This window comes from Esox lucius, chromosome 14 (genome assembly GCF_011004845.1).
Source record: "Esox lucius isolate fEsoLuc1 chromosome 14, fEsoLuc1.pri, whole genome shotgun sequence".
NCBI lineage: Eukaryota > Metazoa > Chordata > Actinopteri > Esociformes > Esocidae > Esox > Esox lucius.
Genome location: NC_047582.1, coordinates 1,812,933 through 1,832,166, shown reverse-complemented (window position 1 = coordinate 1,832,166; position 19,234 = coordinate 1,812,933). Strand labels below are relative to the sequence as shown.

Sequence of the window (19,234 nt, the reverse complement as noted above, 5' to 3'; positions counted from 1 at the left end):
ATTGAATGCATCAAGCAAAGTGTCTCCCTAGAGAAAATAAACATCACAACTCACATTTCCTTTACTCAGAGATTTGGTCTTATTTAGAGATACTCCCACAATATAATTGTATTGTATCTTTCTAAATATGACATGTACCTTTCCATTCATCGATGGAGTGTTCTCTTTCATCTAGCTGTTTGTCGTAAATAGCAGGAGGAGGCTGGAGGGAGGAACAGAAAAACTTTTGAATGTGTCTACTGCCACCGGTCCTAAAATGACTAAGGGACTGGTAATACCAAAACACTGCCAGTATTGTAATAACATTTAAATTATCACTTAAAAAGAATACACTTGTAAGTTTTCACTATCAGTTAAATGACATTAGCCCCAAACATGTACACAAATGAATGAGAGTTCTTTACATCAGCAGAGAAGGGACAGAACAGCACATTAACATTCTCTGCATTAGTTGCACCAAGTGTTTGTCCAGCCAAACCCATTCAATGCACAGAATTAGATGTATAGGACATGTAAAAGTAGAACAGAGAAAGTGAAGTGAACAAAGAATGGTAAGATAAAGGGGTGAGTTGGGACGATATACTACTGAACTGAAGAAAAAGAGCATAGCTCATTAGAATAATTTACAAACCTATTATGAGAATAATTATCTGTGAATTGGTCCTTAAATTAATTGACTGACAGGCAGGAAAACACCTTCTGTGAGGACGTAATTATATTAATGATTATAATGACAATAATAAAATAAATAATGGAGGTCTATCAGTCTAAGCTGTTGGTCTGCATTGCACATCGTTATATTACTGCAGCATGGATAAGAATCTGTCCCGCTGCTCTTTCAGCAAAAACTATTCTCTACCTTCCCCACACGCACAATGTATATATATAAATACAGTTCCTGTCAAAACTTTGGAAACACCTACACATTCAAGGGTATTTCTTCAGTTTCACTATTGTCCACATTGTAGAATAATGGAGAAGACATCAAAACTATGACATACCATTAAAATACAGTTTCATATTGTCCACATTTTGAATTCTCGCAACCAGCTCCATGAGGTAATATAGTCACCTGGAACGCATTTCATTGAACTTGGCAAAAGTTAATTTGTGGAATTACTTTCATTCTTAATGTTTTGGGTTGTGACAAGATAGGGTGAGTATACAGATAACCATCTGCAATGTAGCAGTCCATATTATGGCAGGAACAGCTCAAATAAGCATAGCAAAAATGACAGACCGTCAATAAGAAATAAAGGTCAGTCAATCCAGAAAATGTCAATCGCTGTGAAAGGATATATGCCCATAGGAAAGGATGACACCACAGGAAAGGATGACAGAGAGTCTTCTACAGAGGATACGTTCATTAGAGTTGGCAGCCCCAGAAATCAGCAATTAACTACACCTTAGAAGTGAAGTCCAAATAAATGCTTTACAGAGTTCAAGTGACAGACACATCTCAACAATCAGAAATGGTTTGCGCGAGTTAGACCGCAAAGTAAAAGAAAAGCAGCAAACAAATGCTCAGCATTTGTGGGAACTCTTTCAAGACAGTTGGAAAAGTGTGGTGACTTACTCACGAAGCTGGTTGAGAAAAAGCCAAGGGTGTGCAAAGCTGTCTTCAAGGCAAAGGATGGCTATTTTGAAGAATCTAATATAATAAATATTTGGTTACAACATGATTCCGTATGTGTAAACTTCATAGTTTCGATGTCTTCACTATTATTCTACAATGCAGAAAATAGAAAAAAATAAATAAATTAATACCCTTGAATGAGTAGGTATGTCCAAACATTTGAATGGTACTATATATATGTATATATATATATATATTAAAACTGGATATACAATTTTACAGAAATATTTAACTGAAATACCAGCCGCATCACACAATATCATCCACTTTAGTTGTAATATCTCATGTCTTATAGTCAAGTCAGCCCAAGAATGCTCCAGACATCACTGCATGATTGACACCAGGCTATTCTATTTATTTATTTTTTGGTTCAATGACATTTAGAAGTAGAACTGTGACCTATTAGGGTGACAGAAATTGGACTTTGAAATGAAAGTGTAAATGTTGCTATCAACTGATCTAATCACTTTCCTTAATGGAAAGTATGTATAAATAAATCGATGTTCATAAAAAATTATCTAATCACTTTCTGTAAAATAGAACGTCTATCATTAAATTGAGGTTTCATACTAATTGGAATTAGGAACATTTAAATTTGGCAAAGGAAGACCATTTTTATTAAACTCATTCATTAGTAGTATTAATACTATTATGGTCAGTAGTAGTTAGTAATAGTAGTAACATCCTTTCACGAGGTAATTCAAATTAAATAAAATCATGTTGGTGGTGCTTATTATAATATAAGCATTTTTAATGTTAGCTACGTCTTTACAACATTCGCTAACTCCTTATGATATAGGCTCAATAAACTGTAATAGTAAAGAAGGAGCAGAGGCTCCCAAATTGAGCAGCAGTAAAGTCATTGCCTTGCAGTTTACAGGTGCCATTGACATTCTTTAAACATGAAAAAGAGGGCCCTAGGTGAAAAAGATTGGTAACCCAAGCTGTACATGCTGTGTACAATATCAACATCATCCTTATTCATCTTTTTTTAGTATAGGCTACAAAACAGATTATGAAATGACTTGAATTTAGGTGTTCTTATGAAGCCATTTGTCAAGTTTGTAAATTCCAAACAGAAACAAGAAAAAACTGGCAGTAATACCGTATAAACATTATTTTGAAGTAGGAGAGAGTAGAGTATGCTATGGCATGATTTCCTGCAGTTCTTTCAATATTCTTACTCGTACTTCTAGAGTGAGTAATGTCTCCTGTATGTATGGATGCTGATTTATGCTATATTGCACACCAAAAGCCACACATGCATAGCACCCATACGTACATCCTGCCACACTGTTTCTGTATGAGCTGCTCTATATGGGTTATAATGCACCGTAAGTATATCCTAACACAGTACAAATTCACTTATAAGCCGTTTTGTGTTTGCCTCACAGAACATGCTACTGGGGTTTCTTCGGGGGGTGCAACTATGGCAATATTCTTGTCATATAATTTTAACCATGCTCCACATAATAAACATTCTTAGAAACAGATAGGGTTCAGCAAAAGTAGGACTTCAAGAATTGCGTTTTCTTAAATATGACAATTCTCAATTTTGGTAATTGAAATAGAGCTGAACGGTTGTGTACAACCGCCCCTATATATATTTAGTATTGTTTTTCGGCATACCTGGTCATATCATGTTTGTAATGATATGTTGTATGTTATATATTTCTCGGGAGGTAGGACGGTTTTAATTACCATTGATATTTGGACGAGATCTCTGGCCTTCATCAGCATGAAATGACAATAAAGAGGGGAAAAAACAGTACAACATTGGTTTCAGGGAGATTATAATGCCATAGATGGCCAATATAATATATGGGCATATATATATATATATATATATATATATATATATATATATATATATATATATATATATATATATATCACATCTATACATCATATATTCTACAACTTATGGTCATATTTCCTTCAACAAACAAAAACATATGTTTTGACAAAATAATGACACATGCTACAAATCATGTATATATACAAAACAGTCATATACTACTATAAAATGCATTATATTTTGAAAAAACATTGAAATTACATGATTCGATTTCAAAAAAGAGAGTAAAAATATTCTTAACCAGTTAATTGACTGATCACATTGAGTCATTGATATTGAATTCAAAATAATTTACTAATTTTCAGTATAAGAAACAAATTTTAGTTTTGGTTCCAAGATAACAGAGACAGTTAATAAACAATAAAAAAAACACCCCGCTTCTATGTCCCTTCAACTGTATTTCAATTCAGGAAAATACATTTAAAACAGTACTTCACATTGCATAGGCATATCGGTCTAATTTGTTTTAACTCGACTTTCTAAGGTCTTCATCAAGCAAAAGACAAGCTAGCAAATTGTCTTTCCCCAATCTCACTATCATCTCATAATGATGAAGGTCTTCAAAAGGGAATTACTATACTTACAATAACCACTTCACAATTGTATCTAAACTGTTAGTGCCTATTATTATCCATTGAACGTTGTTCTGTTCACACAACCTCAATAATTTTACCACAAATAAGAATTACATTTAAGTCATTTAGCTGACACCTACAATGGTTAGTGAATGAATGTTCAATATATTCTCCACCAGTATTGACACAATGTGCTTGTGTCCTTGTGGAGGAATTAAAACTTGAAATCCTCTAAGGCATGATTGTTGTAAAATAAAATTGCCCCAGACTATGGAAATAAACCCACTGCAGTAATCAACTAATCAACCATTTTAACCTATTTTTAAGAAATGTAGCCATTTATCCAACAAGGAGCAAATAGGGTTAAGTGCCTTGCGCAAGAGCTTTAATTTTGTTGTCTGTGGGATTTGTACCAGGAACCTACAGGTTACTGGCCCATCACTACGCACTAGGAAATCTGCTGCACACAAGGGTAGAGTGTAATTAGTTAAACCAGCTGTATTTCTTAAAGATCGGGGGAAAATGAGATGCTCTCACTCCTGAGAACTACACTGCGTGCACAATTATTAGGCAAGTGAGTATTCTGATCATATAATTATTTCTATCCACATTTTCCAACTCCAAACCATATAAACTTGAATGCTCATTGGATTGAATCATTTTCAGGTAATATTTATTGGTGTAATCAGGGAGGGTGTGGCAACAGTGAATAACACTAATATCAAGGTGTGCATAATAATTAGGCAGCTTCATGACCTCAGGTAAAATGGGCCAATTAAAATGCTTTTCAGACAGATGCAACACTCTTGAAATAGCTAAACAATTAAGGGGTGACCACTGGACACTCATTGGGGTGCAAAAAACACAAGGCAAAGATGCAAAATTAACTGCATCTTAACTGCAAATTAACTGCAAAAGACTTGAGAATAATTAAACGTGAAGCTACCAGGAACCCATTATCCTCCAGTGCCACCATACTCCGGAACTGCAACCTACCTGGAGTGTCCAGAAGTACAAGGTGTCGAGTGCTCAGAGGCATGGCCAAGGTCAAGAAGGCTGAAACACGACCACCACTGAATAAGATTTGAAATGTACTGTATAGATTGGGCAAAGAAATACCTGAAGACAGGTTTTTCAAAGGTTTTATGGACAGATGAAATGAAAGTGGCTCTTGATGGACCAGATGAATGGGCCTGTGGCTGGATCACTAATGGACACATGGCACCACTTCAGTTAGGCGCCAGCCAGGTGGAGGAGGGGTATTGGTATGGGCTGCTATCATTAAGGATGAGGTAGTTGGACCTTTTCGGGTTGAAGATGGACTGAAACTCAACTCCCAAACCTACTGCCAGTTCCTGGAAGATACTTTCTTCAAACAGTGGTACAGGAAGAAGTCCTCAGCATTCAAGAAGGCCATGTTTTTTATGCAGGATAATGCTCCATCACATGCATCCAAGTACTCCACTGCTTGGCTAGCCAGCAAGGGCCACAAAGATGCTTGAATAATGACTTGGCCCCATTTCTCTCCTGCCTTAAATCCTATTGAGAATTTGTGGGCCCTTCTCAAATGTGAGATTTACAGTCAGGGAAGACAATACACCTCTCTGAACAGCATTTGGTAGGCTGTGGTTGCTGCTTCAGCAAAAGCTGATCGTGAACAGATGAAGAAACTCCATGGATTGAAGGCTCATGGCAGTTATTGAAAAGAAGGATGTTTATATTGGTCACTGAATATTTTTGAAAGGACAAACATTTTAATTAACTATCATGTTGTGTTACTTATCTGTTACACTTACTTTCAAAATTAAGAATAAACACGTGAGTTGGGAGATTTTCTTTTTAATTAGTAATAATTCTGCACACCAATTGTCTGCACTCTTATGTATTCCCTTGAGAAAGATCAAAACTCACTTTACCTTTGTTAAACATTCAAGTTTGAGGTTGAATTATATTTGACTGAGAGGATGGTGATTGTTCAGCCATAAAATATATTTGAGGAATACGATTTGCCTAATAATTGTGCACGCAGTGTAGGGTTACAGTTCCTATACCTAAGAGATAGACATTCCAGCAAGCAAAACCACCAGTTAAGTCCACTGGGATGTCTTTATGGTGTTTCATGGTCAGTCACATACAAACAGGTTTCTATGACCATACAACAGGAAATTAATGGGCCACTAAGGATGAAGTATGGCCATTAAAGGTCAAACCATAAAGACAAGCAGGGGTGGCAAAAATGATTACATGAAATGAAAAAATTAAGAAGCAACCATCATAAAAAATATAAATAACCATTTTAAGAAAGTAATTACATATACGAAGAAAGCTGTCCCATACATAGACACATTATATACACACCTAAGATAGGTAGCATATACATAAAATGGCAACTGGCTTAATGAATCCGGCCCTGGACTATAGCATTGAAGGCTATTCTCCTGGCAAAAAAGTCCATAATCACAATTAAATAACTGGAATTACTTAATTTGAATGTTTTATCATCTTTCTATTTCTGGTTTCTTCCTACTCACCGCCTCAACCTCAGCTGGGTCATACCAAACATTGATGTAGGGGTGCTGTAAGGCTTCGTCCACTTGTATCCGCTTAGCTGGATCAATAATCAACATCTTAGACAATAGATCTCTTGCCTGGCTGGCTGTGGAGAAAGAAAGAGGAGCAGGTTCAGATTCCATAGAGAGTTCAGAGTAAAAAGGACAGGAAATTACTGAGGACGAAAATCAGCAACACCACACTGTCTATCAAAGTAATTTTTATCTATCAAAAACGACACCCTTGCCCCTCTGTAGTGCAATACTATTGACCAGGGCCTACACAGGGTTCTGGTCAAAAGTAGTGCATGAAACTGGGAATAGGGTGCTTATCATTTTTCTTAAATCAGCATCTCTACATGTATGGCAGCCATTCCATTCCAGTGTCTGTTAAATTCCAACACAGGCACACCTCATTTTACATAATGAGGTACTGATTAAGTGATTACCTGAACCAAATTTAATCTCACATTGAAAAGTATAAAAACCACTGCTGTGGTCATCACTATCCTCTTGCAATAAGACCAGGCTGGATGGCAAAAACAGTGCAAGTAGTACCTCAAAGGTAATTTGAATAAAGAAATAACTTCAGCATGACAAAATAGTTGAAAAGAAAAGATTTGAGTGAGGAAAAGAAGGGTTCTTTTCTGGCTTTACTGGCAGAAGGATACAGTGAACGTCAGGTTGTTTCCATCCTGAAAAGACAAAGACAGCAATTCATAAGAACAAGGTCAATCAACAGACATTGGGGACAACAAAGCTACAGACTGGCAAAGGGCGAAAATGACTGTCCACTGACCAAGATGACCGTCAACTCATTCGAATGTCACTCAACAACCGTAGATTGACATCAAGTAACCTACTAAAGGCATGGCAAACAGCAGCTGAGGTGAAGTGCATGGCGAGGACGGTTCGAAACTCCTAGAGCTCCTAGAGGCAGGGCTGAAGTCATGCAAAGATAGGAAAAAGCCCTTCATCAATGAGAAGCAAAGAAGAGCAAGGCTAAAGTTGCAAAAAAACCATAAGGATTGGACCATAGAGGAATGGATTAAGGTCATCTTCTCTGACAAGTAAAATGTTCAGCTTTGGCCAACACCTGGTCATCTAATGGTTAGATGGAGACCTGGAGAGGCCTACAAGCCACAGTGTCTCGTACCCACTGTGAAATTTGGTGGAGGATCGGTGATGATCTGGGGATGCTTCAGCAAGGCTGGTATCAGGCAGATTTGTCTTTGTGAAAGACGAATGAATACAACCAAGTACAAGGTTATCCTGGAAGAACACCTGCTTCCTTCTGCTCTGACAATGTTCCCAAACTCTGAGAATTGGTTTTTCCAGCAGGACAATGCTCCATGCCACACAGCCAGGTCAATCAATGTGTGGATGGAGGACCACCAGACCAAGACCCTGTCATGGCCAGCCTTTTTCCAGAACTTAATATTGTTTGGGAATAGGTGACTGTGCCTTTAAGATTCTCCCTCCACTGTTTACATTGCGCCACAGTCAAGGCTTAATGCTCAGGGAATATCATGGTTCAACACATGTCAAAATCTGTTAGAAGTGGGCTCTGCAGTGACCTACTGAAAGGGTGCTTCAATAAAAAAAAGATTCACAGTTGATGTTGTAAGACGTACACATTAAAAAAAAATCCCTTATACTGTATGTGATACAGTATGACAATAAATCTTAATATATGACATTAGTTTGCTAATTTACAGGCCAAAAAAACTATCAAACTGTCTGTCACCTGCACTTATATAAGTGTCCAGTTCTGCCACCGCAACACCAATCCCTCCATCCTTCTCAAAGTCCTTATTAGAAATAGTCCATTAGCAGCAGTCAGGCTAGCAGCACAGTACCTCCCATCATTGCCATCACCACAGTGCCAAATCACCCCTGGAGACAAGTAGCAATCTCCAAAATGGCTGCCCAGTAGTTCCCTCCAGGGAGTCCATCCTATCTCTAGTTGAGCAGCACTCTCAGCATAAAGTGTATCCAAAAGCAAGGGCTCCAATAGCTTTACCACTGAGAGGATTTACCATGGCGCTACCTCCTCTATAGTTCAGCTAGGTAAACAGTGCTCTTAAACCCTTTTCACACCATTGTGCCGAACTGAGTCGTAATGTGCTGGCTCAGAAATGTACGGCAGCAATGTTCGGCTCAGCTTTGCTTAACTCAGTATCGTTTTAGTAAAAATAAAAACTTTCAGCACAATTGTTGCAACACACCACTGTAGATCTAAAACAATCTCTAACACAGTCCCTTTTAAATACAGCCACTCTTAACATTAAATGCTTCCATTAGTCTCTGCATGGACTCTGTGCCTGCTACCATTACAGCCTCTGATTCAGTGGGCGAATTCCCTTCAGCATATAATGTGATACACCACCAACATTATTATCGCCCTTGCACAGACTCATTGTGAATTTTTTTGTTTGTAAATCAGCAGTCATAACCACTTAGCTTCCTTCCGTCACTGTCTCTGGTGGTGACCGCCTCCATTACGGTCTGCCCTGAATGATCAGGTATTTTTCTCTAACAGTCTTGTTTCTCCAACGAGACGCGCAGGTATTTCTGTGATATTCCTTTCCAGAAATACTGTATGGCTTTGATGCAGCAGATGCCCTTGGCAGCAATGAAACAGGTTAAATAATTTTTAGGGAGTCTGCCTTACTTGGATAAAGCCTACTCTTAGGATTTTCTACTGGGATTTTGTCTGGTGGCCTCCTGTAGGAATATTTCCTGGTAACCCATTTTTAAAAAGATGCTGCATTCTCTAAGGAGATGTGGAGTCAAATGTATTGGATGACGCCTTGTTTTAAAACATATTTCTCTGAATACCTCTTCTTGTGAGAAGCGGATGTCATCCTTAACATGGAAAATTTATACATATTTAATATATGTGTTGTAGATCTACAACACCAATGTACAGGCATACATAAACTACACAACTTTCACAAGCACACTCTAAGTATTGTAACACTGATTAGAATCAAGTTATTCTATTTCTATGGTTGGAAGCATCATGCCATTTAGTGGGACAGAATACTTTGTTGTAGTTACCTTTGAGTTTGTTGTGCTCCGAGTCTGCGGGAAAGAGGCAGTCAGGGAAGAGCTTGGGAAAGGTGAGGCCTGCATATTTGGGCCTGTTCTCTACGTAGTTACGGACAGTGGGCTGCAGTTTCTTCATAAACTCTGGTGAAGGTGTACCCAGCTGTTCAATCACCTTATTCCATTGGTCAATATCTGAGAGGGGGTGGGGTTAAGGAAAACAAGAAAACTGGACAGGATTCTGCACGCTGTCTCATGTTAGTAAAAAAGACAGTAATATAATATACATTAAGCATTAGATAAGCAGGCCTACAATAGGCATATAAGCAAATACATAAGAACCAAATAGGGACAAATCACTAAGCCGGCAGAAATTAGCAATTGTAAGATTAACATATAACTTTTCTATAATTGGCTGTTTATTAAACACCTCATCCATATTAAATCAGTTGAATCACGACAAACAAGCAGATCTATGCTTAATTTGGGAGTCAAAAATATTTCAATTGTGCACATTGGCCCATATTGTCTGTGAATGGTTTGAAACACTGTGTGCTAGGTTTCTCGCTACCAATCTTTTACGCATCATTACGTATCTTTTTATGCACAGATGTATGGTGGTAAAACCTTGTTAAAAGCTTATTTTATTCCGAATAGTGATCCCGCCCTGATAGATGTGCCACATGCCAGGCATTTGATACAGGCTGGTCACTCCTTTGCCCTTGAGAAACTGTGCGCCTCACTTGCAAAGGAAGTCAAGGTGGACGTTTTTGGGCTAAATAATTAAATAGATGCAATCACCACTACATCTGCTTTGCATAGTCAGCAAATAATTGACCTCCAAACAACATCCCAGCTCAGGGAGTTTGCCCCACTATCACTGGTTTCCATGACCACCAAAGATGTAACTGTTTCTCAGGGCAGAAAAATAAGAAGATCCCTAAAATATCACTGTTCTCCTGAAGAGGCCGAACAGCATGTTGGGTCCCATAAGGTTATGACCAGACACCTATTTTATTCTCTGTGAAGTTATGCATAATATAAAATGTTTAGCAGCAGTTTTTGTCTTGAAGCATGAAGAACGGTGGAATCTTTTATTTATTCAGTGTGCTGTGTCCATTTGCTGTATGCACTCTATAAGCAGAGGAACGGGATGGGGGGTCCTACAGCTTGGGTGGAGGGACTAAACAAGAGGCTTTTAACTAAATGAAGTCCATTGTTATTTTTTATAAACACAAGCTATGTAACTATAATCCATATAAACTGCATACTTTCACCACGCAAAGGGTTTCGAACAAAGCAATTACAACCATATTTCCCAAATAGTTGTGACGCTTATGTGAAACGCAAATAAAACAAGAAACCAGGCAAGCCTAGTTCAGCTGGCCTGCAACAGAAAGTGTCTCCCACGTGAAAGGCTGTGTCGTTAACCATTACACCACGGAGCTGTACATTTACCAGGTGTCAGTATAGCCTCTTGTCTCTATCTTGAATGAATCCTCTTTTGCCACTGGCCATTTTAATAGTTAATTGGCCATTCATGAATGACATTGATAAAATTAAACTGACTAACGTTTCTTACTTCATTTACCTCCACCACAAATAGCGGCTTACAAATTTGTGCCAAATTTGTGCCGAACAGGATATCGAGGCGTAGTCAGGGTGGGGAGGGGTTGCAGTTCTTGGTCCTGGGGATCTCATCGCTGCTTTTTGCGGATGATGTGGTCCTGATGGCATCAACGGTCTGTGACCTTCAGCACTCACTGGACCGGTTCGCAGCCGAGTGCGAAGCGGTTGGGATGAGAATTAGCACCTCTAAATCTGAGCCCATGGTCCTCAGCAGGAAACAGATGGAGTGCCTTCTCCGGGTAGGGAATGAGGCGTTACCCCAAGTAAAGGAGTTTAAGTATCTCGGGGTCTTGTTCGCGAGTGAGGGGACAATGGAGCGGGAGATTGGCTGGAGAATCGGAGCAGCAGGGGCGGTATTGCATTCGCTTTACAGCACCGTTGTGACGAAAAGAGAGCTGAGCCAGAAGGCAAAGCTCTCGATATACCGGTCAATTTTCCTTCCTACCCTCACCTATGGTCATGAAGGCTGGGTCATGACTGAAAGAACAAGATCGCGAGTACAAGCGGGTGAAATGAGTTTTCTCAGAAGGGTGGCTGGCTTCTCCCTTAGGGATAGGGTGAGAAGCTCAGCCATCCGTGAGGAACTCGGAGTAGAGCCGCTGCTCCTTTGCTTCGAAAGGAGCCAGTTGAGGTGGTTCGGGCATCTGGTAAGGATGCCCCCAGGACGTCTCCCTAGGGAGGTGTTCCAGGCACATCCAGCTGGGAGGAGACCTCGGGGTAGGCCCAGGACTAGGTGGAGAGATTATATTTCGACACTGGCCTGGGAACGCCTCGGGATCCCCCAGTCAGAGCTGGCAAATGTGGCTTTGGAAAAGGGAAGTTTGAGGTCCCCTGCTGGAGCTGCTGCCCCCGCGACCCGATACGGATAAGTGGATGAGATGAGACAAATAGCGGCTATGTATTGCCTTTGCCACTCGCCGTTTTAATAGCGTATTAGCCAGTAATAAGCTTTACCGGAATCTACTAACTTACTGGAGTAGTCATAACAATTGAGCAAATGCTAGCGAGTCTGCCAAAGCCGTTTCATTTCATGGCATAAGAACATATTTTTTTCCTTCATTCGTGAATAACATCTATACAATTACTATTAATAAAGGCGACGATAACTAACTTTTTCATCAAGTGAAAAGATGACAGAATCGTGGAATCTACCAGAAATAAATAGATTTGAACTTAGGTCTTCCACATGAGTGGCACTGTCTAACTGTCTAATGGTGCCATGTCATGTGCTCTAATAATAATCAATCATATGAAATAATTACTTCTAACAAAACCACGTATGCCATGATTATTGGCACCCCTAGAAATTCTTATGAACAAAATGTAACTGAATCATTTTTTCCATTTAGATTTTACTTTCATTTGATCAGGTGTTTAGGAACTTTCCAGCAGTAATCCATGTCTTCCTGTTTCACTGGGGTATAAATATGAGGTGACACAGAGGCCATATTCCATTATTCATACATAAACATGGGAAGGAAAAGAGCTTCATACGTCAGGGAATGGCTATAAAAATCTACGGTTAGGGCAATCCTAAAAAAGTTCAAAGCAACTGTTACAAACTTGCCTAGAAGTGGACATAAGTTCATGTTGCCCCCACGGACAGTGAGGAGAATGATAAGAGAGGCAAAAATTTTCCAAAGATCACTGTTGGAGATTTACAGAGTGTAGCATATTAGAGTCATGAAGTCTAGATACCACCTCCACTCCCCAAATTAATTTGGAAGGCATGCCAGAAAAAAGCTGTTCCTGTCATTACACCACAAATATAAGTGCCTGATGTATGCTAAACACTATTGGAACATTGACCGGAAACCGAGTACTATGGTCAAATCGAGAGTTTGGCGCAAGAGAGGCGTAAGTGACATTTAACATATTACAGGAAAGCCAAAAAAAATTAGACCCAAGCCATTTTTATAGTTAGGTGTTTAGGTTTTGTCATGATTCTGTAATTTTGGCACTAAATACAGTTAATCAAGAGCTTTCAGTGATATATAGAACTCATATTTGCAAAAAATTGCACTTACGCCACTTTTGCTCCAAACCCTCGAAATGAAACAAATCTTTTGCTTTTTGGCGACAAACACTCAAGGTGGGTTTGGAGTAAACCGAAGGGTGGGTATACCAAAAATAACCTGATCCCCACTTAATTATGGTGGAATTTCTGGGACATTGTTGGGTTGTTTTTCCTCCAAAGGCCCTGGGAAACATGGCAGGGTACATGGCATGATGAACTCCATGAAATACCAGGAAATGTTTATCTGGCAGCCTTTGCCAGGAAACTAAAACTGGTTCGTCAATGAATCTTCCAGCAGGACAATGATCCTAAACGTACACCCAAATCAACACAAAAATGGAACACAAAATCAAGCTTCTGTCATGGCCATCTCAGTCCCCGGACCTAAATGTCAGTGTGACATTCAGCTAATTCAAGGTGAAATTAATATAACTATTTTTTACTCATCTTTACTAGGGGTGCCAATAATTGTGGAGGCCACTATATTTCTACCTCACATGAAAATGTCTAGCTAGAACAGGAGAAATAAAATGAAAGATTATCTTGAGTGAATAAACCATCATGCACAGGGGATGCGCAAATGAAATCCTTGTTTGAGAATGATTTGGAATGACCTGGTAGATTGTCAATGCATGTCCTACAAAAAGTGGAAGCACTTTCCAAAAAGTGGAAGCAGAAAAAAGTGTCCAAGAATGAAACGTTTTTAATGGATAAGCATACTATACACTCACCTAAAGTATTATTAGGAACACCATACGAATACTGTGTTTGACCCCCTTTCGCCTTCAGAACTGCCTTAATTCTATGTGGCATTGATTCAACAAGGTGCTGAAAGCATTCTTTAGAAATGTTGGCCCATATTGATAGGATAGCATCTTGCAGTTGATGGAAATTTGTGGGATGCACATCCAGGGCACGAAGCTCCCGTTCCACCACATCCCAAAGATGCTCTATTGGGTTGAGATCTGGTGACTGTGGGGGCCATTTCAGTACAGTGAACTCATTGTCATGTTCAAGAAACCAATTTGAAATGATTTGAGCTTTGTGACATGGTGCATTATCCTGCTGGAAGTGGCCATCAGAGGATGGTACATGGTGGTCATAAAGGGATGGACATGGTCAGAAACAATGCTCAGGTAGGCTGTGGCATTTAAACAATGCCCAATTGGCACTAAGGGGCCTAAAGTGTGCCAAGAAAACATCCCCCACACCATTACACCACCACCACCAGCCTGCACAGTGGTAACAAGGCATGATGGATCCATGTTTTCATTCTGTTTACGCCAAATTCTGACTCTACCATCTGAATGTCTCAACAGAAATCGAGACTCATCAGACCAGGCAACATTCTTCCAGTCTTCAACTGTCCAATTTCGGTGTGCTTTCGGTGCAAATTGTAGCCTCTTTTTCCTATTTGTAGTGGAGATGAGTGGTACCCAGTGGGGTCTTCTGCTGTTGTAGCCCATCCGCCTCAAGGTTGTGCGTGTTGTGGCTTCACAAATGCTTTGCTGCATACCTCGGTTGTAACGAGTGGTTATTTCAGTCAAAGTTGCTCTTCTATCAGCTTGAATCAGTCGGCCTATTCTCCTCTGTCCTCTGGCATCAACGGTATACATATTTTTAACAACTTTCTGGAGGAATATAATTCTGACATTCCTAAATGCAGAAATGTCTGTAGTAGACATTTTGAGAAAAGTGGCAAAGCCCTACCAGTATTTTTTCGTCCCCCATAAAATTTTAGCTCAATACAGTGCAGATCAGAACCTCACCTAAGCAGATGGGAGTTTCTTCCGCTTGCACTCTTTCTGAGGTTACACAACTTGGATCTTGCAGTTTTATTTTTTGGTACTGAAAAGGCATTTGATCAAGTTCAATAGTCAGACTTATTTGCAATCCAACAGAAATTGGACATTGCAGACAGGTTGATAAAACTTGGAGCCCCTGCACTAAAGTACCAACCAAGCAATTACTGTCATCCTGATGTAAATTCTATTGAGAAATGTAATTGTTTGAATCCCATTTGTCACTGTGTTTTGTTCTGCAATCCAGCTTCTGGCTTAAGCAGTAAGATCTCAAGTAGAAGTGTATGGTTAAAATACTAAAGAAACTAACTGAAATATATTTGCTGATGACATTCTCCTCTATGTAACTTTAACCCCAATCTAGTCTTCCATCCATACCTGATAAATACTATATGTTTTACATAATTTCTTGTACAATTTTTTGCTACAAAAACTTTTAACAAAACCTGGAAGGTAATTTCTGGTGTATTATTTGTTGTGATTGTTCTAAAAAAACTAACAAGTAAAAAAACTAATGAGATCAACATCTATAATACCTACGATATATACAGTTAATTCTATCCTAGCCCTCCATATGTATGACTCTTGATAAATTCACAAATAGAAAGAGTCCTGTCTGGATGTACTATTGATCAGACAGTAAACTGTGCCACAGCGACTAGCTAATTCTTCCCCTCTCCTCATCTAATCTGCAGTGGTAATTATACTCCTTTAGTCTTCAGAAAGACTTAATACTACAGCTTTTCTTATCATGTTTCAGCCCTTCCCATTGTCTCCCAATAACCTTAAAGGGGTACTTAATCACAGACAAAAACAGGGTTCAGTCCAAATGGTAGCCTGTTCCGTATACAGTGCACTACTTCTGAATAGGCCCCACAGGGCTCCGGTCAAAAGTTTTGAACAGTATAGGAAATAGTGTACCATTTGGGACACAGAGAGTGTTGATAGGAATTATTTCTTCCTTGGAAATAACTTTTACTGGTTTTGGATTAAATAAAGTGAAAGTGCATTTTTGTTTAATGTCGACATAAATGCTGTATGAAAAAGGAGGTAATATAAAACAATAATATAAGACATATTTTATCATATTGTTATTATCAATATTTATAATGCTATTTTAATGTGAGAACAATGGTGAAGATTTCCATTCTATTTCATACAAACAGAGGAATAAATGAAGGGTGGTCAGGCTGACCAGAGCGCTTTGTATTTTGGCACTTTTTTTCTCCCCACATTCTCACAGCAGGTTAACAGTACAAAGATGGTGCCAGTCCAAAGATGATGCCAGTTGGCCAGGAAATCCCGAAACACATGACCTCATCCTGCTGGAACGCTGTATTAATTTCCTTTGTGTACTTCACACTTTTGGGAATCACAAAGCAGGAAAAGGGCTTCAATCCTACACAATGCAATGAGAGGAAACATCATGCAGACCTTGGCTTTCATTCCTTGAAACATTTTGAAACAAGTGTTTAATCAAATAGCTGAATTGTACTCTAAACCATATAGTTAAATGTTTATTTGAGTTTGCATTACTTTTTAAATATGTTTTAGAGGGGGGCAATTGACATTGGCAATTTTCCCGAGGCAAACACAGGCTACAAGCATTTCATTTTTAATCAGCCTTCAAATTTTTCATCTCAGTGACAGGAAGGCTGGAAGACTGGCACAAATGAATGAGAGGGCAAAGAGAAAGCTACTCCTGCAGGCTAAAAAGAGGCCAGAGGCAACAGTAAAGGGGCTGTGGTGAATTTCCTACACCTTTTTAAATTGCAATTAGTGTCAGTGTATAAATAGTAAACGTGTTTGTTAGCTCTCACGTGGATGCACAGAGCAGGCTAGATACTGAGTCATAGGGAGCAGAAAAGAACTGTCAAAAGACCTGCGTAACAAGGTAATGGAGCTTTATAAAGATGGAAAAAGATATGCAAAGCCTGGCAAATGCCAATCAGTACTTTTCAATAACTTATTAAGAAGCAGAACATTTTGGGATCTCTTGATACCAAGCCAAGGTCAGGTAGACCAAGAAAGATTTCATCCAAACTGCCAGAACAATTGTTCGGGGTACAAAGAAAAACTCACAGGTTTGGTGGTTTCAAGCAGCACAACATGACGATACTTGAACAAAAATGAGCTGCACGGTCGAGTTGCCAGAAAGAAGCCTTTACTGCGCCAATGCCACAAAAAAGCCTGGTTACAATATGCCCGACAACACCTTGACATGCCTCACAACGTCTGACACTTGGCGTTGTGCTTAGGGTCATTGTCGTGGTGGAAAGTCCAAGAGTGTCCCATGCCCAGCTTTCGTGCAGAAGAATGCAAATTGTTTGCAAATATTTTCTGATTACATGCTGTTTTCACATTGCCATGAATTTGGAGTGACGAGACCAAAATTAAGTTTTATGGTCACAACCAGCAGCGCTATGTTTCGAGAGGGGTCAACAAGGCCTATAGTGAACAGAATACCAGCCCCACTGTGAAGCATGGTGGTGGCTCACTATTGTTTTGGGGGTGTGTGAGCTCTAAAGGCACGAGGAATCTTGTGAAAATTGATGGCAATGTGAATGGGATGTCAATGTGAAGCTGGGCATGGGACACTCTTGGACTTTCCACCATGACAATGACCCTAAGCACAATACCAAGTTGACCCTCCAGTGGTTACAGCAGAAAAACATGAAGGTTCTGGAGTGGCCATCAGTCCCCTGACCTTAATATCATTGAGCCACTCTGGGAAGATCTCAAACGTGCAGTTCATGCAAGACGACCAAAGACCTGGAGGCATTTTTCCAAGACGAATGGGCAGCTATACCACCTGCAAGAATTCTGGGCCTCATAGACAACTATTACAAAAGACTGCACGCTGTCATTGATGCTAAAGGGGGCAGTTCATTTTTTTCATTGTTGCCATGTTTGTTTTATGATTGTGCCACTCTGTTATGACCTGCAGTTGAGTATGAATCCCATAAGAAATTAAAGACGCCTTTTGCCTGCTCACTGTTTTCATTACAAATGAGTATCTTCTGTATCTTCCATTTGGCCAGGGGTAGCTCAGATCAGGAGGTCTGTTAACTCTGACCTAGAACTATGGTAGCAATGACAGTGTAGGGTTCTATCTTGTCAGTATGACGACTTGTCTCTGTATGTATCTTAATAAGAGATAATATTTTTGGAAGCAGACAAGAAGGGGTATAAAGAGGTGAAAGCAATAATGTATGATCAGAAGAACTCTGAACAACTCTGTTTTGTAAAAACGATTGTTCCCGTGGATCCACGTAATTCAACTGAAATAATTAACTGTTACATGAACGACTGTTGAGAACCCCAGATGGGCCTTAGATATCTTCACGACAACAGTGTTTGCATTTTCAATTTTCTCCAGCTGACTGAACTGCACGCATCATGGAGGTAAGCAAAGCCTTTTTTTAAATGTGCAATAGTTTAGAACACAGTTTCCCAATAACGAGGCAATTACGACGGCTTAACGATGCAAGTAGCCTTAAGATGGACTCTGTTACGACAGACTTAGGCCTGTTTCCCAAACCACCACATACGTTACTCTTTATAAAGTGCATTGTTCTACGTTACAGACGTTTGGAATGGAAATAGGCTGTGAATATATTTTCAAATATAGCCTATTGCATGACGATAGAGCTTGATTACTTATCAGATATCGCTGGCAATTAATTCTACTACCACTTAGGCAATAGGAAAATGTAAAAGTCGAAAAAGTAGTGAAATGTAGTGTGGACGAAACATTATGTCCAACCAATGGGATGGACTTGAGCCAATCAAAATAATTTCTCCGGAAATCTACCACAACATCAAATTATCAGTTCCTCCAGTAGCTATATAAAATAATTAATTACTATAATACTATAAATACGTAAGTCACATTGCAATCAACAAATGTTTGGTTAAATGGGAATATAAAGCATAGTTGGAAAAATCCATTCTAATTGTTGGAAATAAAAAGAGCTGAAGAAATCAGTGTTATTCTTGACAGGTGAGGCACCAGCACCTATAGATATATCTATCAAAGACAGTAGCCTACACATGAAAGATAATTTTGAACACTTCTTAATTATTTCTTGTTTTAGGTATGTTTTTCTTCATTCTC

The 19,234-nt window shown here is 39.2% G+C and overlaps 1 protein-coding gene across 12 annotated transcripts in view; it reads right to left on the bottom strand.

The window, feature by feature from the left end:
- mapk10 (mitogen-activated protein kinase 10) overlaps positions 1-19,234 on the bottom strand; it is a 132,993-nt gene that overhangs the window by 9,022 nt on the left and 104,737 nt on the right. For 10 of the 12 annotated variants that reach the window (XM_029125124.2, XM_029125131.2, XM_029125132.2 and 7 more), the window contains 4 exons: positions 9,682-9,864; positions 6,601-6,725; positions 3,338-3,364; positions 139-202 (listed from right to left, as the gene is read on the bottom strand). In XM_029125124.2, the coding sequence (XP_028980957.1) occupies positions 139-202; positions 3,338-3,364; positions 6,601-6,725; positions 9,682-9,864 (399 nt within the window). The remainder of the gene's footprint in view (positions 1-138; positions 203-3,337; positions 3,365-6,600; positions 6,726-9,681; positions 9,865-19,234) is intronic. The other 2 variants (XM_029125127.2, XM_029125126.2) reach the window with 1 other exon arrangement.